General features: G+C 37.7%; 1 protein-coding gene across 4 annotated transcripts; it reads right to left on the bottom strand.

The window, feature by feature from the left end:
* Positions 1 to 9: 9 nt before the first annotated feature.
* Positions 10 to 16288, bottom strand: LOC111372991 (putative 3,4-dihydroxy-2-butanone kinase). Of its 4 annotated transcripts, XM_022995466.1 has the most exons (7): positions 16039 to 16288; positions 14488 to 14631; positions 5656 to 5796; positions 881 to 954; positions 680 to 798; positions 499 to 600; positions 10 to 218 (listed from the first exon to the last, which is right to left on the bottom strand). In XM_022995466.1, exons 2-7 carry the CDS (start codon positions 14505 to 14507, stop codon positions 123 to 125), a joined length of 552 nt encoding a protein of 183 aa, XP_022851234.1. In that variant the 5' UTR covers positions 14508 to 14631; positions 16039 to 16288; the 3' UTR covers positions 10 to 122. The 4 variants fall into 4 exon arrangements, with proteins under 4 accessions (XP_022851234.1, XP_022851305.1, XP_022851358.1 ...); XM_022995537.1 differs by lacking the exon at positions 16039 to 16288 and having other exon boundaries at positions 499 to 594; positions 14488 to 15286; XM_022995590.1 differs by lacking the exon at positions 16039 to 16288 and having other exon boundaries at positions 499 to 539; positions 14488 to 15286.
* Between the last annotated feature and the right edge of the window lie 9190 nt (positions 16289 to 25478).

Here is a 25478-nt window from a genome sequence, read left to right as displayed (position 1 = left end):
TCTCTCAGTTTTAAGTTACGAACAAAATTTACATGTTAATTCCTCCTCGAGAACTAAAACATTGTCGGAAGAATGTAATGGTTACCACAAGATAAATGTTTTCATGAAGTCTTTCTTCACGGCTAAGGCAGCTGCTTTGTACCATGAAGCCACAGCCATGGCCCCTGGCTCAGGAAATGATGCAGGAAATCGGTTGAGACATATGAAGAACGGCCAGCCTATAAAATCCAAAATTTAGTCCAATATAGAATGCATGTTTGGCTAAGCTTGGCAATGATAAAAGTTACATAGTTTCCAAACATGTTTGGATGTTACATTTTTCCTACTAAGATTTTTTTTTTTTTTTTTTTTAATAAATTAGTTCTTTTGGTAGGAACTCTAAGTGTCAAAATAAGTAACTTTCCATCAACTTTAATCAATTAAAAAAAAAAAAAGAGTTATTAGCCAAACATGCTTGAAACAGCAAAAATAAAGCCAGCAAAGGTTTCCAAGTGCTACCTGTGCAAGCATGTCTTTAGTTGAGTCAGCCCCCGACACTGCTGCTTCAGTAGAAATAACAAATGCGTCAATGGGATCATCTCCAGCAGACGACTTCTGTTCCTAAAGCTTAAATTATGCTTACAGAGCTTGGCACCAAATAAATATCAAATGCCAAAACACGGTAATCATTGTTTTTAACCTCTTTGAGAACTGACGATGCTGGAATAAGAGCATCCAATAATGTACGATAACCAGCACTGGCTCCAGCTCCACCATATTTGCTGATTGCTGCTATAGCAGCTTCAAATGCACCAGCCCCTATATCAAGAAGAATTTAATTACCTAGTTCCAAACACGCAACTCTGCAAACTTAGAAATCACAGCACTGAAGTCATCTTACAGTGTAGGGCCATAATAACTGAATGGCTATCTGCTTTCAATTGTGAATAAGCTGCCTTACAGAATATATCATATCTGTTGTGTTAAGAAAGATACAAGGTCATCATTCTTTAGACGAGATTATTTAGATATCAGGAAAAATATCGTATATATGAATGACTACAGCAGCCGATTTATTCAAAATAAAGCAGTCACATATCGTACATGATGCCAATTGTTCCTCCCATGACTCCTAATAGAAGATCCAATTTCATACACGGTTTCTGCTGGATCATTCAGTGGATAACTGGAAAAGTAGTGTAAGTGTTATGCCCTAAATCCAATCGATTTAGGTTGTAAATGCTTTTAATATGTTTAATGCATTTAATTTTGGCGAGATCTATTATTTATTTAAATTAATTTTGTGATAAATAGTATTAAATAATAGAATCCGAAGATCCAAGTTTAAGTGATTTGTTAATTACAAGGAGTTGTGATTGTGAGATACAAATTACATATAATTGGATCTTGAATAAACCGTGGTCGTAAGTAATAACGAGATACGGATATCGTTAATACAGTTAGATCATCACGTGTGGCATTTCTTACGTGTAAAGTAAGTAGCTGATCTCACGAGCTAAAGTGTGGTGACACTTAAATGAACACGTTGATATTTTTGTTATAGAACAAAACATTGGAGACCCACTAAGAGATTCCACATGGATAACTATCTGAGTATCAGTAGTTAATCTCTAACGTTCGGTAATGAAATTGGTCCTACAACTTGAGGTCATCATAGTCCCTTGTATGAGGACAGTCATATTTTGACAGTGTTGGATGTTGCTCTGCCAATGGCTGCTAATACGACATCGTTCGCGTATGTCAAGAACCATATGAAGGTTGTGAATAACCAATAGATGATTCGTCACTCTTAGATAGTAAGAGATTGTGATCTGCATTTCGTTCAATTAAGTCAATAACGAAATTTTTGGCCAAGGTGTATATATAAGTCGAAAAAGAGTTTTCGACTCATATTGACTTAATAGAAGAATGAAAGATATGATCGATAATCGAGATTGACACACTTCCATATTTCGTAGTTGATTGGATCATATTGACGAATGGATGATAATTTCATGGTAAACGAACAGTTTTGGTTTTGTCATACCACGTGACATTTTCCGTCACATGTGTTGCCCTGATACATTGCTAGACGTCAATTTGGGACGACGAGTGTGAATCTGTGATAAATTAAAAGGGTGTTTAATTTATCAGTTTTGATTAGATCAAAATAATATTTCACGTCGTTAGGTATCATGGTCGGGAACCTAATGGGTCGCACATAAAAGAGAATTGAAAGATTGCAGATTGCCAATTAATTAATTTAACAATCGTTGGATAAATTAATTAATTGGATTTGTTATTTATATTCCCGAATTAATTAATTGGATTAATTAATTCACGGACCGAATTTAATTAAATGGATTAATTAAACATTAGACCGGACCGGACTGAGCCCGTTTGAGTTTATATAAATACATGACTAGAGTTTGAGGTTCATAAGGTTTTCATTATCCTTGCTGGTACACGAGGAAAAACCCTAGCAGTTGCAGTTTATTCTCTGTGTGGATTTCATTGGAGGCTGGACAATTGGACAGCTGTGGGAGGCAGATTCAAACTGCTTAAAAGGAATAACGTGAAGGAATTTGCAAAATCAAGAAAAGGTATATTTCTTATCACAGTTCTTATCTAAATACAAAGTTGAATCCTGAATGAGAATTGAAATTTGTTTAATTCCGCTGTGCATGTTTAAGTAAATTCCCAATAAGTAGAAATACAAAAAGAAACAAATTAAGTACTATTAGGCAATGCAAATGATCCTTGTACAAACAGAAAAAGAATTAAGCAAAAAAAATGTAATAATAAAGAAAAGAAACAAAAAGGTGAAATCAACAATAAACAAATATAAGAAAAACAGGTGCAAATAGATTATAGATAAACTTGGCAAAGTACTGCATTCACTGTGCCATAATTTTTTAGCAATCTGCAATTACATTTCTCAACTTACATCGTGCCTAATAGTTACTCGATGATGCAAGAAAGACATTCCCGCATATCCTAGACTCAAAAGCATTTGGTGTTTTGGCAGTTTTGCATATCTTTTGGCAACACAAGTTTTAATAAATAGCAGTCTGAATGAGACAACTATTTAAGATCATCTATGAATCATTTATCAATTTCATCAATGAAAAAGCAATAGTTCGACCCAACCAACACCTAGAGGGGGGGGGTGAATAGGTGTTTATGCGGAATTAAAACAATTAATTAACTGATGCAACAAGTCACATCAATTATACATTGCCTAGATTCATTCACATACTTTATCTACCTAAGTTGAATTACCGGTTGAAAAATAAATAACATAAAGCAGTAAAAACACAACAAAATGTTGACGGAGAAAACCCATCTGGGTAAAACCTCCGGGCACAAGCCAGTAGAGATCCACTATAGAAGATATTGACTTACAGTACGTCAGACATTATTGATTCTAACAATATTCTGACCTCCTTACTGTATCGACCACAGCTATCCTGAATTTTGCAGATCTGCGCCAAAATCCCAACTTTGAATATCTTCTACCTCCTGTGAATCACCAAGCTCTCCAGTTCTTCAAGCAATTTCCTTCCCGGATCTTCAAACAGACGATCTTCTGGAAGTTTATATGGAGATATGAAAGGGTGTTTTGGTTTTGTGAGGGTTGATGTTTTTATTCAAAGAATCATGAGAATCAAAGATGAATTTATTGTTGGTTCTTGATCCTTTGGAAGTTGAGAGGAATTGTTGTTTTAATGTTTGCCAAAGGTCACATTAGAAAATCGGACATTTTGTTTATATAGTAGGTCGAATTTGGTAATATAGGGCGTTAAAAATTCGCGAGGCATTAAAATTACCAAAGGCCAGATAACATGGTCGCTCGAGCGAGGTCCTGGCGAAACTCGAGCGACGTACCTTCGCTCAGGCGATAGACCAGCGAAACTCCAGCGAGGTCAGTTCTGCAATTTTGGCTCTAGCAAGGTCAAGGCGAAACTCCAGCGACATCAACCCGCCGTTTGCATCTTCAAAGCATCCCACTTTACCCTAGACCTATGCTATGACCTTTACTAAATTGCAACTTTAGTCCCTGAACTATTTGACATGTACAATTTGGTCCTTGACTTTACAATTTTGACAAATAGGTCCTTTGGTCACAGATTGCCAATTACACATTTTCCAAACAAACTCCCCTTTGGCATTCTGTGACAAAAATACATATGACAGTCAAGGACAAAAAATAAACATAACTCCAAACAACCTATCTATTCAACTAAAGTAGCAATCTCTTGTTGAACCTGTTTCCTGAAAATCACGAACTCAAATACCAAGTGTAAAAGCATATGAAATGGAAACATTAAACAAGAAATCGATCATATGTCATTAACCAGATTAAGAAGCAATAATAATGTAAGTCAAAAACACCAAAAACATACATTAATATTGCCAAAACATCAAGAAACTTAATCTAGTCATGAAGTATAACACAATTACCAAAAAATTTAAGATCTATCGATCTATCTATCTATCTAAATGTCTACTCCCCCTTTTTGTCACAAAGGACAAAGGTCAAAACAATGAACTAACGAACTACGATGCAGCACCACCAGCATCTGAAGACTCAGCTCCGCTCTCAGCATCCGTGTCGTCCTCCATACTATCACGAATCCAATGCAAATGACGCTGACATACTGCAAGAGCACGACGAAAAGAAGAAAGCTCAGCTGACTGACGCTCCGACGCGGCCCGTAACTGCGTGATCTCTGCCATCATACAAGCCTGCTGCTCGACCAAAGTAGACATCTGTCCCATAAGCGTCATCATGGGGTCCACGGGCAAAGCAGCCACCCCAAGAGCAGAAGTAGAAGTAGAGGTCGAAGGAAAGGCAGAAGTAAGTGGAGTGGTCGAAGGAAAAGCCGTACGAGGAGAGAGAAACACACGGGAACCCCTTGTAAGAATCTCAGTAATAGGATCAAAGGGCTCCGAAAAATCAAAAACATCAACGACTGCTGCCTGACCCGTAGCATGAGAAGAAGAGGAAGATGACTATACATGGGATCGACTCTGATGAATGGTCTGCTGTCCTATCGGACGGCCTATGCGACAAGTCGAACCCTCTGGAAAGGAAGCACCCAACGACAAAGCAACCCTATGAATCAAGCAAGCATAAGGCAACCCGATCTGACTCCCAGGAGTACGAAATGAAGCCAGAATATTCTGGCACACAAAACTAGGAAAGTCGATCGAGTCCCCATGAAGAAGAGCATAAAGAAAACGGGTTCGGACCAAAGGTAATGAAGAGGTATGGGCAACCGGCCACAGGTTTGTACACACTATGCGCAACAACACCTGACGATCAGTAGGTAAAGACCCCGTGGCCATCGCCGAAGGCCCCCCGATAGACGGGGTGTTCAAAATCGTCGACCGAACAAGAGAATCGGCCGGAATAGAAGCAGGTAAAATATAGGGATAAGTCGGATGGGTAATATGAGGTATACCTAAAGCATGAGCTATAGCCGACGGAGTAACCCTAAAAGAATGACCTCTAAGAGTAACCCGAAAAGACGAGCCGTCGATATCATGAATGTTAGCATAGAATTCCTGAACGAGGAGTGAGGGAGGAGGTGAAAAATCAACAAGAAGGGGCTCCCAACCCCGAGAAACAAAAATGGCGGCGATATCAACAGGAAGGTCAGAGAGGATTACCTCACACTCCATGAGAACGGGGCGTAAGGAGAACTGAGAAGTGAAGACCTCCTGAGCTGTAGCAGAAATGAATTAGGAACGACTATACGACGTCGAACCACTAGCTGGCTGCACAGAAGGTCGAGAACGCTTACGGGCCATCTGACACATGGAGAGATGAAACTCAATTAGTAAGATGAAGAATGCACGGGGTACGATGCAATATGAAATGAAACACTGCACACACAAATGAGGCACGAAAGAGATGCATCGAAAAACGTGAACGACCTTAAGATCAAACCAAGCATGATGGAAATATTCACCAAAAATATGTGTAAAAACACTCAAAAAGTCACGTGACGAAAATGAAACAAAGGTGGAATGAAGAGGAGAAAAAAAATGAAACACACAAACGAAGGAAAAGAAAAAAAGCAAAACATAACAGGGGACTTTCATCGAACACATGATGGACGTCACTTCGGCACACAATTCCAAGCACATACGAAACCCAAGCATGCATCCAAGCATAGTCCCACAAACTAGAATGCAAGGGCTTTAAAAGGAAACAAACCACACAGCAAACGGAGTAACGGAATGCAAGAACGGACAACATGAATGAAGAACACACAATGTAATGTAAAATATGATGCCAAAATCGAAGGATAACAAGAATAACACACAAGAAATGCATGAATATCATAACAAGGGAAGAAGAAATAATCAAAATACACAAACACAATAGGGAAGAAGAAAAAAAAGAAAAAAAAGAAAAAAAATAATACCTCAAACCGATGTGCAAATTTTGAAATCCGGAAGCCAATATGTGTTAGGGGCTTCGAAATTTTGTCAGAAACAAGTGTGAAGTATGAAGTTTGAAGGAGTTGCAGCAATTAGTGAAGAAATGAGAGAAAATGGAGAAGAATTGCGCGAAAAATGAAACCGGTGACTTTTAAAAATGCACGGTCGCTCGAGCGAGATGTGGGCGAAACTCGAACGAAAAGCATTCTGCATTTGTCGCTCGAGCGAAGTGTGGGCGATACTCAAGTGAAGTTCAAATGTCAGAAATAGCACTAAAATTTTGAATATGGAGAAAAAGAGCACAATTATCAAGAAATGACGAAATTAGCCTCAAATCGTGTATTTTCAAAAGTAAGACAAGAACAGAGCATTGGAAACACGAAGCATGGGACCAATTACATTTTACTATACCAACAGAAAGCATAAAATCACAACCTCCACACTCAGTACATAGACAAATCGTAAGTCCACACATAGTTCAAAATCCCGTGGAGTAAAGTGTATATAGAATATCATCGTGAAAAGTGTCACGTAGTCCATGCAAGTGAGATTCAAAAACCTTAAATTAGTGAGAAAGGACACGTAAAAACAACCAGACAGAGGTGTATGTCTACCAAGTGACAGTCAAATCCAATTCCACGAGGACCTATATCAAATATTGCGATTGTCACAATTTTATTCTCCCTAACTGTATGATTCCATAATATTTTTTTTTGAAACAAAAGAACCTAAGTGCAATGCTATCCCCATTAGTTGACATAAATGACTCCGGTAACGAACTTTGGGCCAGTGACTCCCAAGTCAGATGACCATAGGTCACCAGGTTAGAAACCCCTCAGGCTTAATTGTTCGAGTCAAATAGGCCCCGAAAACAGTCAGAAGTTCAGCAAAAGAAAAGTGGGGAAAGACAATATGATTAGGTGACACTAGTCCCAGATCAAGTCAAATGGACACATAACCCGAATCATAGAAGAACACCATCCCAAGTCTCACCCATGCGGTCAAGACTCACTCACAGGACTACAGTGTGTGCTGTACAAAAATGAATGACGAGCCATATACCCAGAACTCCACAGGCAAAGAGAACGATAATGGAATCTCAGACTTGTACATATGATGAAAAATAGAGTCTGATCTTTAATGCAAAAGCCATTATCTTCACATAAAAGGCGCACACACACAAAATCCCATTTTATTTTTATGGTTTATTATGATGATTTTTTTTTTATTTTCATATTTAAACACACAAAAGAAGACTAAATGACAAACTAACAATCAAAAATGCGTCACACACACACAAATCACATGCAAGATATGAAGTGACTAGGTGCATATGTGATGAATGCATGAATATGCATGAATCCAAGATCAGATAGGTGAGCAAACACCAACAGCCGTCCGAAGCGACTCAAACCTCAATCCATCTAGTGGTTTCCTAAGTAGATCTGCCAATTGATTATCAGTAGAGACATGGTCGAGAGAGACTACATGTGATTCAACAAGCTCACGAATAAAATGATGTCGGATGTTAACATGTTTTGTTCGAGAGTGTTGAATGGGATTCTTAGAAATATTTATAGCACTTGTATTATCACAGAAAATAGTCATGGTTCCTTGATTAATCCAATAATCACTCAGCATCTGCTTCATCCAGAGAAGCTGAGTGCAGCAACTACCTGCAGCTATGTATTCGACCTCTGCCGTGGATAGAGATATAGAATTCTGTTTCTTACTCAACCAGGCTACGAGATTGCTACCCATGTAAAAACAACCCCCTCTCGTGCTTTTCCTATCATCCGCGTTTTCGGCCCAATCGGCGTCGGAGTAACCAGCCAAGTCAAGATTAGAATTCCTAGAATAGAATATTCCTAGATCAACTGTTCCACTCACATATCTAATGATGCGTCTAACAGAGCTTAAGTGTGATTCTTTTGGATTTGCCTGATATCGAGCACACATTCCAACACTAAAAGCAATGTCAGGTCTAGTAGCTGTGAGATAAAGAAGACTACCTATCATGCTTCTATATAGGGAAGGATCGACACTCTTACCTGAAGCATCACGACTTAACTTCAAACTAGTACTCATAGGTGTCCTAGTATGTTTCTTACTATCCAGCCCAAAGCGCTTAACTAGATCCTTAGCATACTTAGATTGTGAAATGAACAGTCCATCCTCTATCTGTCTCACTTGAAGTCCAAAGAAATAACTTAACTCCCCAACCATACTCATTTCAAATTCTTGCTTCAAACACTAAGCAAACTCATGAGCTAAAGACTCAAGAGGAGAACCAAAAATAATATCATCGACATAAATCTGAGCAATGGTGATAGTTTCTTCAACATGTTTAATAAATAAAGTCCTATCTGCACCACCTGGAGAGAATCCATGCTCTTCAAGGTATGATGTAAGTCTCTCATACCAAGCTCTAGGAGCTTGCTTCAGACCATAGAGGGCTTTGTGAAGTTTGTAGACATAGTGGGGAAACTTAGGATCAACAAATCCTTTTGGTTGTTCCACATAGACTTCTTCTTGAAGAAGTCCATTCAAGAAAACACTCTTAACATCCATTTGATGCAACTTGAACCCTAGGGTACATGCAACAGCAAGCAGAATTCGAATAGACTCGAGTCGTGCAACAGGGGCAAAAGTCTCATCAAAATCAATTCCTTCAACTTAAGTATAACCCTGAGCAACTAGTCTAGCCTTATTCCTAGTTATAGTACCTTGGTCATCTGTCTTGTTCTTAAAGATCCACTTAGTACCTATAACATTACAATTCTCAGGTCTGGGAACTAAGATCCACACATTGTTCCTTGCAAATTGATTGAGCTCCTCATGCATCGCACTCACCCAACACTCATCACTAAGCGCCTCTTCAAATTTCTTAGGTTCTACCTAAGAGACATAGCTAGTGTATGCTATATTGTTCAGTGCTCTCCTACGAAGCCTCATACCTTCATCTAGATCCCCAATGATATTGTCCTTAGGATGATTAGACTTAACCTTAGTCGATGATTCCTTAGGATCTTTATCTCGATCTTGTGGAAATGTTTTCTTTTAAGGTGTTTCAGGTTTCCCAAGAGATGATTCAGACACAGGTGGCTCAGTAGGATCACTAGAACTTATAAGATCACCATCTTTATCACAATTTTCAACACTCTCCCCCTCACTCACATCATCATCTATCACAACATTTACTGACTCCATCACCACATGAGTACGTAAGTTATACACCCTAAATGCTCGGCTATTTCTAGAGTACTTAAAGAAGATTCCTTCATCACTCTTCGATTCAAACTTACTCAAGTTCTCTCTATCACGCAAAATGTAGCACTTACTCCCAAACACTCGAAAGTACTTAACAGTAGGCTTTTTACCCTTAAGTATCTCATATGGAGTCTGATCGGTCTTGGGTTTAAGGTAAACTCTATTAATTATGTGGCATGCAGTGTTAACAGCTTCTCCCCAAAAATGTAGGGCTAGTCCCTTGCCATGAAGCATGGCTCTAGCCATGTCCTGAAGAACCCGATTCTTCCTTTCAACCACCCCATTTTGTTGAGGAGTGATAGGCGAAGAGAACTCATGCAATATCCTTTCATCCATACAGAAACTTTCAAGATTAAAATTCTCAAACTCTTTTCCATGGTCACTACGCATTTTAGACACTTTGAGATTTAGTTGATTGCTAAGCCGTTTATACAAAGATTTTATGAGATCACATGCATCGGATTTTTCCCTAAGCAATTCTATCCATGTGAATCTCGAGAAGTCATCTACCACAACAAGAATGTATCGCTTACCACCTAAACTCTCAGTCCTAGATGGTCCCATTAAATCCATTTGTATCAATTCTAGGGGTCTTTTGGTCAGAATTTTTGAAGTCTTCTTATGACTCCCCTTAAGTTGTTTACCTAGTTGACATGGTCCACACACAACATTTTCACTAGGACCTATCTTAGGCAAACCATCTACCAATTCTTTCCTAGCCAGTTGTACTAGACTCTTATAGTTCAAATGACCTAATCTTTTGTGCCAGAGTTCACTCACATCAATTTTAGCACTCCTACACACATAGTTAGAATTAGGCAAGACTCCATAACAATTATCTGTTGTTCTAACCCCTTCAAGAATTACCCCACCAAACGAATCATACACAGTACATCTCTTTGCACAAAACTCACCTCAAAATTAGCATCACAAATTTGACTAATACTTAACAAGTTAGACTTTAAACCTTCCACATAAAGCACATTAGAGATCACAGGTAAACCATGTATTTGTACAGTACCTTTGCCAAGAATAGGTGCAGAACCCCCATCTCCAAAGGTAACCATACCACCGTTACATTCATCAAGAGTAGTGAATAAAGCCTTATTACCACACATGTCTAGAACATGCACTATCTAGGTACCACATGTCGTAATTTTGGGCTTTCAATGCAACATGAGCAACAAAACACGTTTCTTGTCCTGAATGTCTAGCTAGATCACCCTTTTTGACCCAAACTTTCTTAGATGATAAAGTACTCCTAGTAAGCTTAGTAAGCATCTCAGTCAAATAACTAACCTGATTAGACAGAAAGCTAACCTACTTAGGAATGTTCAGATTTTTACGCTCATTCCCTAACCTATAGCATCTAGGCCTAGTGTGTCCTAAGGCTCCACAGTGGTGACAGGTGGGAATGAACCTAGGCTCAAAGGTACGTGGCTGAGGGTATCTGGGTATGAAGTTCCTACGTGATTGATGACTCTGTTCTCCCGGAACATTTTTACCCTTATTTGAACTACTCACAGCATTAACTTTCTTAGAGGCAGAAACAAAAACAGTCTCAGAAGGTCCAGCAACATGTGTATTACTCTCAACATATCCTAGACCCTTCCTATCTCCTGCAGGCTTATTCATCTCCAAAATATTGTCCAATTTCTTCGTCCCACTTACGAAAGTCTGAAGATGAGCATTAAATTTCACCAATTCACTAGTCAAAGTCTTAATCTTGTCTTCTAACTTCTCATTGACACACTTTAACTCACTGCCACTCTTAAGTGAATTCTGAAGATTACTAGCAAGTTTCTCTTTTTCTCTCTCAAGTTCATCAACCTTTTTGAGTAGGGCTTTATTGACCTTTTTGATTTAAGACTCTCCTTAAATAAAAGTTGATAAGCTTCTTGTATGTCTATGTCATCCTCTTCCTCATTACTAGAATTATCGTTGGGAAGTTCTTCCTCAACCTTGTCACTCTCCTTATCAGATTCACTCTTAACAGTTGATACAAATGCCATATAGTTTCCTTCATCCTCACTACTAGAAGATTCCTGTCTATCACTGGTCTTAGATTCATTATCTGTAAGTGAGACAACTAAGGCCTACCTTTCCCTTTTCTTTGGTTCTTCTTATAACTAGGGCATTCATTCCTATAGTGACCTATACCTTGACACTCATGGCACCTAACCAAACGTGGTTTATCACTCGACCCTTTATTGTTAAACGTTTCAGTTTTTGCTTTTGTGAATCTGCTAGGAGCTCCACTCTTTTTATCCTGAGGCTTTCTCCTATTCTTGAGAACTTTTTGAAATTTCTTAACAAAGTACGCGATTTCCTCGTTCCTAAGTGACTCAGTATCAGAAGATTCATCTTCTTTGATGGATTTTAGGGCTATGGACTTTCCTTTCTTAGGTTGTGTAATAGTGAGTTTATAAGTTTGCAACGATCCTACCAGTTCTTCAATTTTAACTTCATCTAGGTCCTTACTTTCCTCAATGGCAGTAACTTTAGGCCTAAATTTCTCGGGCAGGGACCTAAGCACTTTTCTCACAATTTTAGACTCGGGAATTTTCTCACCTAGATTGAAGCTAGAGTTAACAATGTCATTCAGTTTAGCATAGAATTCGTCAAACGTTTCATCGTCTTTCATTCTCACTTCTTCAAACCTAGAAGTTAGCATTTGTAACTTAGAGTTCTTGACCGTTTTAGTTCCCTCATGGGTAGTTTCAAGAATGTCCCAAACCTCTTTAGCAGTTTCACACATTGACACTCTCCTAAACTCTTCAAGAGACACGGCCATAAACAGGGCATGAAGACCCTTGCTATTCCAATTACACTCAGCTATTTCATCCTTAGTCCATAGTGATATGTCGGTAAGGTTAACAGTTCCTGATACGATAGTAGAGGGAGGTTTCCAACCATTTTGCACACTTACCCAAACATGCTCATCTAAAGATTTAAGAAACGCACGCATTCTAACCTTCCAATAGGCATAATTACTTCCGTCAAAGTACGGAGGTACAGAAAGTGATTGACTCATCTAGACAACTATGGGTCAGGACTCGAGATTTAGCTCTGATACCACTTTGAAAAAGCAATAGTTCGACCCAACAAACACCTAGAGGGGGGTGAATTGAAAAAGCAATAGTTCGACCCAACCAACACCTAGAGGGGGGTGAATAGGTGTTTATGCGGAATTAAAACAATTAATTAACTGATGCAACAAGTCACATCAATTATACATTGCCTAGATTCATTCACATACTTTATCTACCTAAATTGAATTACCGGTTGAAAAATAAATAACATAAAGCAGTAAAAACACAACAAAATGTTGACGGAGAAAACCCATCTGGGTAAAACCTCCGGGCACAAGCCAGTAGAGATCCACTATAGAAGATATTGACTTACAGTACGTCAGACATTATTGATTCTAACAATATTCTGCCCTCCTTACTGTATCGACCACAGCTATCCTGGATTTTGCAGATCTGCGCCAAAATCCCAGCTTTGAATATCTTCTACCTCCTGTGAATCACCAAACTCTCCAATTCTTCAAGCAATTTCCTTCCCGGATCTTCAAACAGACGATTTTCTGGAAGTTTATATGGAGATATGAAAGGGTGTTTTGGTTTTGTGAGGGTTGATGTTTTTATTCAAAGAACCATGAGAATCAAAGATGAATTTATTGTTGGTTCTTGATCCTTTGGAAGTTGAGAGGAATTGTTGTTTTAATGTTTGCCAAAGGTCACATTAGAAAATCGGACGTTTTGTTTATATAGTAGGTCGAATTTGGTAATATAGGGCGTTAAAAATTCGCGAGGCATTAAAATTACCAAAGGCCAGATAACATGGTCGCTCGAGCGAGGTCCTGGCGAAACTCGAGCGACGTACCTTCGCTCAAGCAATAGACCAGCGAAACTCCAGCGAGATTAGTTCTGCAATTTTGGCTCTAGCAAGGTCAGGGCGAAACTCCAGCGACATCAACCCGTCGTTTGCATCTTCAAAGCATCCCACTTTACCCTAGACCTATGCTATGACCTTTACTAAATTGCAACTTTAGTCCCTGAACTATTTGACCTGTACAATTTAATCCTTGACTTTACAATTTTGACAAATAGGTCCTTTGGTCACAAATTGCCAATTACACATTTTCCTAACAATCAATTATCTGTGTCATGAAAAATGCCAAATTACCATAATCACTGTAAACAATCAAATGCAAAATGAAAATGAAAAATGATTTTACTTCTGAGTAATGCATTACAATATTGCAGTAACAATGTAATCATATGATAAAAAAGAAATATAGTAAGACGTAACTGGATTTTTGTTTCAGAATAGTCCAAGGAATGAATGGCAGATATTTGAAAGTTGTAATAAAAGTCAATCACCATATCCACAGAAAATGGCTGTAACAATTCCAGAAAGAATCAACCTAAATCAAAACCAAAGACCAGTTAAATAATCTACAGGACCAGGGTCATTTTGCCCTCATGTTAAAAAGATTTGAAGCACAGGAGTCTGTATCTACAAACAAATAAGAATTAGGACCAAACTTGTCAAGTTCAAATTGGACAATTATTTCAATATCCAAGCACTGTGGCTTAATTGAGAGAGGGAGGGAGTGAGGAGGCCACAGAATAAGATGACACACAACCATATATGTCTTCAAGAATAGCTGACGCGCCTCTGAACATCTATAACATGGCAAGAAATCAAAAGTATGCACAATGTGCAACCACATTCTGAAAAGCGTGAGGAACAACATATTTAAATCACGGTACTTACTGTTGATCTACAATCACCATCACCAACTTTGTTGTCTAATTCATTTGAACTGTCCCTTAGATAGATAACTGCAGTTGCTGTTGCTTCAATAGCCACTTCAAGAATATGGCCCTGAGGACTTAGCTGTTCGGGCTGATTTGATGTCTAATCAAAAAACAAGGCAGGTAAGCATTGAGGCGATGGTCACAATAAAAGATCATATTTTCTTCCAAGTTCACAGCATCAAGAATAGAAACACTATCTAGTAGAGTTTGCTCATCCATTACAGAAAGTGGTTTAGCTCATATATTGGAGGCAGGAGGATATGCTTCAAATTTCGATGTGAGGATGACAGTGCAAGATAAAATATTTATCATTTATTGCATAAGAAAAAAGGGAAGTGCAAATAATTCTTAACTTGTAAAATAAGTATAAATTTCCATCACTTAAAGAATCCATCTCAAAATAACCGTTAGTGAGTGGATAGGCTGTCTGGGATCATATACCAGGTTGAGAGGCAATTATTTATCAATGTGCGATAAACTTCAACACCATCCTTGTTAATGACACATCAGTGCTGATAAATAAGATATCTATTCACGTAAAAAGTGAAGCTCCCACTCAGGGCCGGTTCTGTGGTTTTCGAGGCCTGAGGCGAACTCCATAAGTTAGGGCCCCAAAATCAGCGTAAATGTAAAATCCAACAGTGTATTATTATCCAACATACTGTTAACTAAGAACGGATTGAGTATTGGATTTAAGACTGGGCTAAAAAATTTCAAGCCTAACTAATACACAAAATAAAAAAAAAAATTATACATATAAAACAGTTTTTACCATAAAAAAAAAAAAGGTTTTCGGGCCTGGAATCCCCTAAATCCGTCCCTACTACTAATTTAAAATTTAGCAATAAAAGAACAAACAAATATATTTAGAATTCTACTTCTAATACTGATTAAAAAAAAAAAAAAAAAAATTTTANCTACTACCACTCCAAACGCTGAAATAGAATTCTGTAAATTTCAAATTGAATAGAATAATCACTTTACCAAATAATTAATCAATGTCATAAAAAGCTATTAATTACTAACAAACTACTGAAGTAAAACAAACATGAATAGATAAACATCTCAATTCATTTAAAGAAAGAATAAACCCCTGGAATATATACACATTGCTGCAGTCAAGTTGCCAGATATTAAAACTCAATGACTTACATAAATTATTTATCCACCAACCACAGATTCACAATTCTTATTTTAATGCCAATTTACCAATTAATACATCCAACATAATTTTTTTTTGAATTAAGCGAAATGACAACATTGTTTGACACATCTCTCACAACCGAGGTGTGGGTCTCAGGTGAATAAAATAATGCCGACCGCTCCATGTGAGTGAATGTGTCAACCGATGTGTCAAGGTTTGTGGTCATGTAGTATGACCCAATTTTTTTTGATAAGTAAACTCATTGAACATAAATCATTATTCATAACTTATAAGTCATAAATAAAAAATAATAAAAAAAAAAAAGAAAAAGGAAAGAGAAGAAAAGAGAACAACAAAAGTTACAGAACAATGAAGGAGAAGGGCGCTTTCCACTAGTTACTGCTGTCTGCAGTCTGCTCAAGGGAGGCCCATCCAAGAGTCCGGTTCGGAGTATGTCGGCGGCACGGCGGACTGCAGCAACTCGCACGGCAATGGGAGGTGGAGTCGGGAGGCGTGGGACTTCCAACGTGGATGAGGGTTTCTGCTCACAGCACATTGCGTATGTTTTCTCAAATCTCAACTTATGCCTCTTTTTAGTTTTTGGTATATATGGATCATGGGGAGTTTATTTGGATTAGGCCTGGTCATTTCTTCAAGTTTTAAAAAGCAACAGCCCAATAAAAGGCCCAAGATTTAAAAAAAAAAAAAAACCCAAAAATTAAAAAAAAAAAAAAAAAAAAAAAAAGAGATGAAAAACCATCCTGTCTTTTTCTTCTTCTTCTCGATGGCTTCTCTGCAATTCCAACTACAATATCTTCATTCAATTTACTTCTCCATCTAATTGAAGAACAAAAAATAAAAATTGGCCATGGAAATGAGGCCTCCTTCAGTTTTTGGCTTGAGGCGGAGGCCTCATCTGTCTCGTCTCAGGACCGCCCTGCTCTTGACATGGCTGGTATCTTAATGTCTGCCAGAGCTTATTTATGAGATAAAGACCTAATGCATGTTTGGCGAAGCTTAAATATTTTTATAAGTAAATAAATGAGTTCTAAAAATATTTTTTTTGTTCATCAAAGTTGGAAATAACTATGTTACTTATTTGAAAGTAACTCCCATCTCGCCATCAAAAATCAAAATAAGTTCCGTCTTTTACTAAAAAGAAAAAAATACGAACATATTTGGCAATAAAAATTTAGTTTATAGTTACGTTGAACTTACTTTTAAGCTTATTCATATACACTCCAATTTAACTTATGTATTCTGGGCAGGCTTTTCCATCACTGAAATGCACACAGACGAAGCTATTTTGAACCGCTTGGATGCTCCAACTAAGGCTCCAAATTTGCCTGTTGGTGCTGATGGTTAGTACTCAGTCACTATATATGCATGCAAGCTCATTCGAGTGTTTGTCATTCAAACCCCTGATGCTTTTGGAAATTGTTAAACCAATTATTTATGTTGTAATTCAGTTTGCAATAAGTACAAGTGCTTGTCAACTCAGTTTATTATCACAAATATTGCATTTATTCAAAGTCTAATTTGTTTGCAGGTTACCGTCCACCTCCAAGATTCCTGTTCCTGTTCCACCGTTACACATCCAACAAAGAATGATGAGGTATGTCAGATTCAATAGTATCCATTGCGGATTTGCCAGAACTAGTTTTGGCAACAATTTGGACTTCTTAAAGATAACTTCCCTTACCATAAGTTATACCTTTTGCAATGGCCTTCCTTTTGACGGGGAAAATGTCCATATGGCCTCCATATAAGTGGAGATGACATTCATCCTCACCCTCCTCATTCTGTACGAATTCATTGACAGTTTTAGTGGGACTAGGGCCGGTCCTTAGGCGAGGCAGATGAGGCCTCCGCCTCAAGCCAAAAACTGAAGGGGGCCTCATTTCCATGGCCAATTTTTATTTTTTTCTTCAATTAGATGGAGAAGTAAATTGAATGAAGATGTTGTAGTTGGAGTTGCAGAGAAGTCATCGAGAAGAAGAAGACAGGATGGTTTTTCATCTTTTTTTTTAATCTTGGGTCTTCTATTGGGCTGTTGCTTTTTAAAACTTGAAGAAATGACCAGACCTAATCCAAATAAACCCCCCATGATCCATATATACCAAAAACTAAAAAGAGGCATAAGTTGAGATTTGAGAAAACATACGCAATGTGCTGTGAGCAGGAACCCTCATCCACGTTGGAAGTTCCACGCCTCCCGACTCCACCTCCTGTTGCCGTGCGAGTTGCTGCAGTCCGCCGTGCCGCCGACATACTCCGAACCGGACTTTTGGATGGGCTTCCCTTGAGCAGATTGCGGACAGCAGTAACTAGTGGAGAGCGCCCTTCTCCTTCATTGTTCTGTAACTTTTGTTGTTTTCTTCTCCTCTTTCCTTTTTTTTTTTTTTTGGTGTTATTTTTTATTTATGACTTATAAGTTATGAATAATAAATTATGTTCGATGAGTTTACTTATAAAAAAAAAAAAAAAAGAGGGTCATGCTATATGACCACAAATCTTGACACGTCGGTTGACACATTCACTCACATGGGGAGGTCGACATTATTTTATTCACCTGGGACCCACACCTCGGTTGTGAGAGATGTGTCAAACAATATCGTCATTTAGCTTAATTCAAAAAAATTGTTGGATGTATTATTTGGCATTAAAATAAGAATTGTGAATCTGTGGTGGGTGGATAAATAATTTATGTTGGTCATTGAGTTTTAATATCTGGCAACTTGACTGCAGCAATGTGTATATATTCGAGGGATTTATTCTTTCTTTAAATGAATTGAGATGTTTATCTATTCATGTTTGTTTTACTTCAGTAGTTTTTTCTAGTAGTTTGTTAGTAATTTATAGCTTTTAATGACATTGATTAATTATTTGGTAAAGTGATTATTCTATTCAATTTGAAATTTATAGAGTTCTATTTTAGCGTTTGGAGTGGTAGTAGTTTTTGCCATTGTGGTAATGCAAATCACAATGATCAAACCTTTAAAAGCTCATAAATGAGTAATCATACATTTTCCAAAATTCATTAGAAGTAGAATTCTTTTTTTTTTCTTTTAATCAGTATTAGAAGTAGAATTCTAAATATATTTGTTTGTTATTTTATTGCTAAATTTTAAGTTAGTAGTAGAGACGGATTTAGGGGATTCCAGGCCCGAAAACATTTTTTTTTATGGTAAAAACAGTTATATATGTATAATTTTTTTTTTTATTTTGTGTATTAGTTAGACTTGAAATTTTTTAGCCTGATCTTAAATCTAATACTCAATCCGTTCTTAGTTAACAGTATGTTGGATAATAATACACTGTTGGATTTTACATTTACGCTGATTTTGGGGGCCTAACTTATGGAGTTCGCCTCAGCCTTGAAAACCACAAAACCGGCCCTGATCAAGAGAGGTCATAAATGACCCTGTACAAACTCTATCAACAGCAAGACCATGTTTTAGCTGTAATTTAGGAATAGTCTTTCCAGCAGCAATCATCATGACCCCTATATTGTATCGAATTCAAATATCTTTCTTCATCCTTCGTGAGAACCTCCTAAAACAAAGAAGAGATATGGAAAGATTTTTTTTTGAATTTGCACTCCGAGGCATAGCCTAGTGGTGCAAAGGACGGGAGTGAGGTTATCTCACGCTTTGCTGGCAGTCGCAGTGTGGGGGTTCGATTCTTGAAATATGGAATTAGACTTCTTGTAGGCGCAATGTACAAGCAGCTCTTGTGCCCTGACCTGATGGGGCACATCCCGCGATTTACCTCCCTCACAAAGCTCTAGGGACGGGATGATGGGGGCCCTCAAGATTGGAGTTCAACCTTTTTTTTTTCCCGAGATATGGAAAGAATTTGTATTTCTTGGGGAAAGGTAAAATCTGCATCACCAGAATTTATTACGTATCCAAAAAGAAAGCATCCTCATGTACAATTGTACGAAGTCAACTACAATGAAGAATATGAACTCACCCATTAATCATGAGAACAACCCTACTTCCATCGTCGTATGGGAACATAATTTGTTTCCTAGAGAAATTCAGAATGAAACGCCAAATAAAAAGGTTTAACAAGCTAAGACAAATAAGATTATCAGAGAAAATCAATTTTCAAAAAGATTGTTGTGTCAGGTCACTATCTCATGGCTATTCATCTAACAGAAGCAAAGAAAGAGATGCTATATTGTGGTAATAAGCTTAAACTCACGGTCCTCTGCCATAATTTTCTCAATTTCTTTAGCAACAATAGATAATTAAGTTGATTGGGTAAGCTGACTTGGAACATTTTGTTATATACATCATGTCATTATCATTCTCATGTTTCAAATCCCTCTCAAATGTTGTCTAAAGGCCAAAACATATTTCTACAAGGCACTCTTTGTAGGTCTACCTTGACTGCACTTCAAATCTATAGTTATTTTCTCCAAACAAAATAAACCTTTTTCTGTTATTCGATTCGTTTCAAATCATCATTTTTGGACTTAAAATGAGAAAATAAACATATTTATCTGAAATCTTCATAAAACACCCAAAATGAAGCCTTAAATAAAGGGAAATACTATGTGTACACCTCATGTTATACACAATGTATTACACCCCTCTCACATGAAGGGAGATCCACGAATATTTTATTGTGTGTGAGCCCCCCTTCATGTGAGGGGGATGTAATGCTATGTGTACACTATTATGTACACATAGCATTTTTGTTGTTTCTGGAGTTTGAAATTACTCCTTCGAAAACAATCCGACAGAATCACCTGAATGCAAGAATTAATCAATAGGATCCAAAATTGTAATTCGAGCCCACCGACTTCACGTTGTTTTCTTAAAACGAATTTGCTGCTTTCAATGGTGCTAAATGCGTCCAGCAATCGTTTCCCAGGATAGAACGAATTTTCGTCTCCTACGGAAGCAGCACTGCAGTCTGTAGGAGTTCCAACGAACTCAACGAAGCGTGTTTTATTTCGAGACAATATCAGAACGAGAGAGAGGGAAATGAGATTCAAAGCACAGAAAGTTTGCAATGAAAATGGTGTGAATTTTCTGATAGAAATGCTGGCTATTTATAGACTTGTTCGTGGCCATTCGAACAGTCATCATCTTTCAGACAAGCCTAAAAAATCCGAACAGACATACTGTTCTTAAAAGTTGTGTCTGTTAAGTCGGTTAACAGTAGGCTAACAGTCGACTGTTTGGTCGGTAAATAGTCGAAACAATCGACTGTTAAAAGAAAATAAAACACTCGGAATAAGTCAAAATTTAAATTTCATATTGTACCCAAAAATTTGATTATTTACAATTTGACCCAAAATTTTAAATAAATTTTGTCCAAAAAGTTAATATAGTGTAACGGTCCACCCGTACCCGCACCCGCACCGGACTCAGACACGGGCACGTGCTCGTGCCGGCCGATCGACGGCGGCGGCGCGCGCGTGTGGGTTTATGACCGAACCCAGTAGGATATAGGTCTTCCCCCTTCCAAAGACTATTGGTACCCCTTGGGGCCCAAACCCAATTCCAAACTTCCACCTTATAAACTACACCAAAGTTTCCTAACTTTCCTATGTGGGATAAGTGTTTGGAAAATCAAATTCTTCCATAATCCTTAGTTTATGTGGGTTACTTTAATACTTAATATTTCATTCAATTTTAAATGATTTTCGATAAATAAATATATCACGTTAATCATCTCGCGGAGTAGAACGTGAATATGCTAGGTTCCGTATTAATTAAAATGTGCGTCCCACTGAAATTTGGGCTCAAAATTGACCCATTTCATAACCATTTTTTCCAACAATCCCCCACATGAATGAAATATGTTGGACTTATTCCAAACGATAACTTCTGATATGTTTTTTAAAGAAAAAATTGAAGAAGACTGCATCAGGATAAATAGTCAATGACTTTGAACTTTCCCTAGTAAAATCTATCGGAATTCCTTAGCCAATCAGTAGCAAGTTGCTTTGAACAGTCAGACGTTTATGGAAATCTAGATAATAGAAGTCACACAGTTTTCTTCGAACACAGTTGGTTCTCACGTTTGTGTCCATTTTGGCCTTGGACACCTCCTGGTTCATGAGTGATTTTTAGAGAATTCATCTTTACCTAATTCTCTTAGAAGCGGCCTCTTCTCACTCACATAGGTGATTTCCATAAAGAGTATTCTGCTATACTCCACTTGAACAAATCAAGATATAGAAATCATTAAAAGCGTATCTTAACCTATTTCGCGGCAGCTAGGCACTGGCTCATCATAGGAATGGGTAGAAGTAAAATCTTCCCAGTGCATACTAAGTTTTCCACAGTTCGGTTGTCCCATTAAACCTAGATCTTGGGATCTCCAGTCAACTAGGTTGGGTTGTCACTATGGAAACTTTTGATTATTTTATTAGTTTTAATCTCATCCCCTTCGATGAACTTTCGACTTGATCTCTTGTTAAACTTTTAGTTAGCGGATCCGCAATATTCTCTTTTGATTTCACATACTCTATAGAGATAATGCCCGTAGAGAGCAATTGTCTAACAGTATTGTGTCTACGACGTATATGTCGAGATTTACCGTTGTACATTGCATTTTGTGCCCTACCAATTGCTGATTGACTATCGCAATGGATACATATAGCAGGCACAGGTTTTATCCAATATGGAATATCTTCTAGAAAGTTTCGTAGCCATTCGGCTTCTTCTCCGGCTTTGTCTAATGCAATGAATTCAGATTCCATTGTTGATCTAGCTATACATGTCTGTTTTGAAGATTTCCATGATATTGCAGCACCTCCAAGTGTAAAGACATATCCACTTGTTGATTTGGAGTCTTTAGTATCTGATATCCAATTTGCATCACAGTATCCTTCAAGTACTGCTGGATATCTCGAATAGTGCAATCCAAAATTTTGGGTATATTTTAAATACCCTAAAACTCTAACAATAGTCTTCCAATGATCAGTGCTTGGATTACTTGTATATCGACTTAGCCTACTAATTGAATAGGCAATATCAGGTCGAGTGCAATTCATGACATACATTAAACTGCCAATGATATGAGAGTATTCCAATTGAGACTTACTATCACCAGTATTGGAAACAAGATGCATACTAACATCCATAGGTGTTTTCATAGGAATAATTTTATATTTCTTGAATTTATCAAGAATCTTCTCAATGTAGTGTGATTGAGACAATATGAGACCATCAGATGTTCTAGAAATTTTAATTCCTAATATAACATCGGCCGCACCTAAATCCTTCATTTCAAATTTACTTGTTAGCATCTTCTTTGTAGTTTGAATTATGGTATCATTGTTATCCATAATCAACATGTCATCTACATATAAACATACCATAACATATCAATTTGGAGTGTTCCTGACATAAACACATTTGTCACACTCGTTAATTTTGAAACCATTTGACATCATAACCATGTCAAATTTTTCATGCCATTTTTTAGGAGTTTGCTTTAATCCATATAATGATTTAACAAGTCGACATACTTTCTTTTCTTGTCTTGAGGTCACAAATCCTTCAGGTTGCTCCATATAAATTTCTTCATCCAATTCGCCATTCAAAAATGCCGTTTTAACATCCATTTGATGTATATCCAAACCATTCAATGCTACTATTGCAATAAGCATACGTATGGATTTGATTCTTGTCATAGGAGAATAGGTATCGAAATAATCAAGACCTTCTTTTTGCTTGTAGCCTTTAGCGACAAGTCTTGCTTTATATTTGTCAATTGATCCATCTGCTTTCATTTTCCTTTCGAAAATCCATTTACATCCCAAAGGCTTATTTCCGGGAGGGAGATCTACTAATTCCCAAGTATGATTTTGTAGTATGGATTCAATTTCACTATGAACAGCTTCTTTCTACAATGTTGGTTTTTGATTCAATCGAATTAGATGCACCATTCCTTTTTTCAGTTTTGCGATTGTCTTCTTCTATTCTTAATCGGACAATGATATCTTCAAATTTCATTTCCTTCCGTTTGTACTTTAGGTAATTCTTGAAATCCTTCCATGAAGGTGGTAATTTCTCAATTAGTGCAGCGACTTGGAATGATTCACTTAGTTTCATTCCTTCGGCATGGATGTCGCTAAGTATGATCTGAAGTTCTTGAATCTGGGATATGACAGTCTTGCTGTCAACCATTTTATAATCCAAAAAATGACCGACAATGAATTTCTTCGTGCCCGCATCTTCGGTTTTGTACTTTGTGTCCAAGGATTTCCACAGTTCTTTTGCGGACTTAGCATTGCAGTACACATTATATAATGTGTTATCCAGTCCATTAAGTACATAATTTCTCCATAGGAAATCAGAATGCTTCCATGCATCAACCGCAGCCAATTTTTCAGCATCACTGCCTTGCTCGGTATATGAAGGCGCGTTTTCTTTGAGAAATTTAGCCAGATTTAATGTCGTCAGATAAAAAAGCATTTTTTGTTGCCAACGCTTGAAATCTGACCCATTAAACTTTTCTGATTGTTCCCCGATCGTATTCGGGAGTGTGGTACCAGAAGTTGTCATTTCTGAAACACAATCAAAAAATCAACGGTAAGAATGAGTAGAAACAGAAACAAAATAATTATAGAACAAATTTGTTTTAAGATTGTTGTTTTTGGAGTTTGAAGTTACTCCTTCGAAAACAATCCGACAGAATCACCTAAATGCAAGAATTGATCAACAGGATCCAAAATTGTAATTCGAGCCCATCGACTTCACGATATTTCCTTAAAATGAATTTGCTGCCTTCAATGGTGCTAAAAGCGTCCAGCAATCGTTTCTCAGGATAGAACGAATTTTCGTCTCCTACGGAAGCAGCACTGCAGTTTGTAGGAGTTCCAACGAACTCAACGAAGTGTGTTTTACTTCGAGACAATATCAGAACGAGAGAGAGGGAAATGAGATTCAAAGCACAGAAAGTTTGCAATGAAAATGGTGTGAATTTTCTGGTAGAAAGGCTGGCTATTTATAGACTTGTTCGTGGCCATTCGATCAGTCATCACCTTTCAGACAAGCCTAAAAAATCCGAACAGACATGCTGTTCTTAAAAGTTGTGTCTGTTAAATCGGTTAACAGTCGACTGTTTGGTCGGTAAATAGTCGAAACAATCGACTGTTAAAAGAAAATAAAACACCCGAAATAAGCCAAAATTTAAATTTTATATTGTACCCAAGAATTTGATTATTTACAATTTGACCCAAAATTTTAAATAAATTTTGTCCAAAAAGTTAATATAGTGTAACGGTCCACCCGTACCCGCACCGGACTCGGACACGGGCACGTGCTCATGCCGAGCCGACCGGTCGACGGCGCGCGCGTGTGGGTTTATGACCGAACCCAATAGGATATAGGTCTTCCCCCTTCCAAAGACTATTGGTACCTCTTGGGGCCCAAGCTCAATTCCAAACTTCCACCTTATAAACCACACCAAAGTTTACTAACTTTCCTATGTGGGACCCGTACCCGCACCGGACTCGGACACAGGCACGTGCTCGTGCCGAGCCGACCGGTCGGCGGCGCACGCGTGTGAGTTTATGACCGAACCCAATAGGATATAGGTCTTCCCCCTTCCAAAAACTATTGGTACCCCTTGGGGCCCAAACCCAATTCCAAACTTCCACCTTATAAACCACACCAAAATTTCATAACTTTCCTATGTGGGATAAGTGTTTGGAAAATCAAATTCTTCTATAATCCTTAGTTTATGTGGGTTACTTTAACACTTAATATTTCATTCAATTTTAAATGATTTTCGATAAATAAATATATCACGTTAATCATCTCGCGGAGTAG

The sequence above is a fragment of the Olea europaea genome, chromosome 1 (assembly GCF_002742605.1).
Source record: "Olea europaea var. sylvestris chromosome 1, O_europaea_v1, whole genome shotgun sequence".
NCBI classification, from domain to species: Eukaryota; Viridiplantae; Streptophyta; class Magnoliopsida; order Lamiales; family Oleaceae; genus Olea; species Olea europaea.
Note: the sequence above shows the minus strand (reverse complement) of the source record. Positions and strands in the feature narration are given on the sequence as shown.

What these genes read in the sequence shown, in the direction of transcription:
- LOC111372991 (XM_022995466.1), bottom strand. Translation starts at nt 14,507, where the DNA reads ATGGTGATTGTAGATCAACA. An exon ending in AGTTATTATGGCCCTACACT is followed by an intron (nt 799 to 880) that starts GTAAGATGACTT and finishes TTCTTGATATAG; the next exon opens with GGGCTGGTGCATTTGAAGCT. An exon ending in CATCGTCAGTTCTCAAAGAG is followed by an intron (nt 601 to 679) that starts GTTAAAAACAAT and finishes TTTAAGCTTTAG; the next exon opens with GAACAGAAGTCGTCTGCTGG.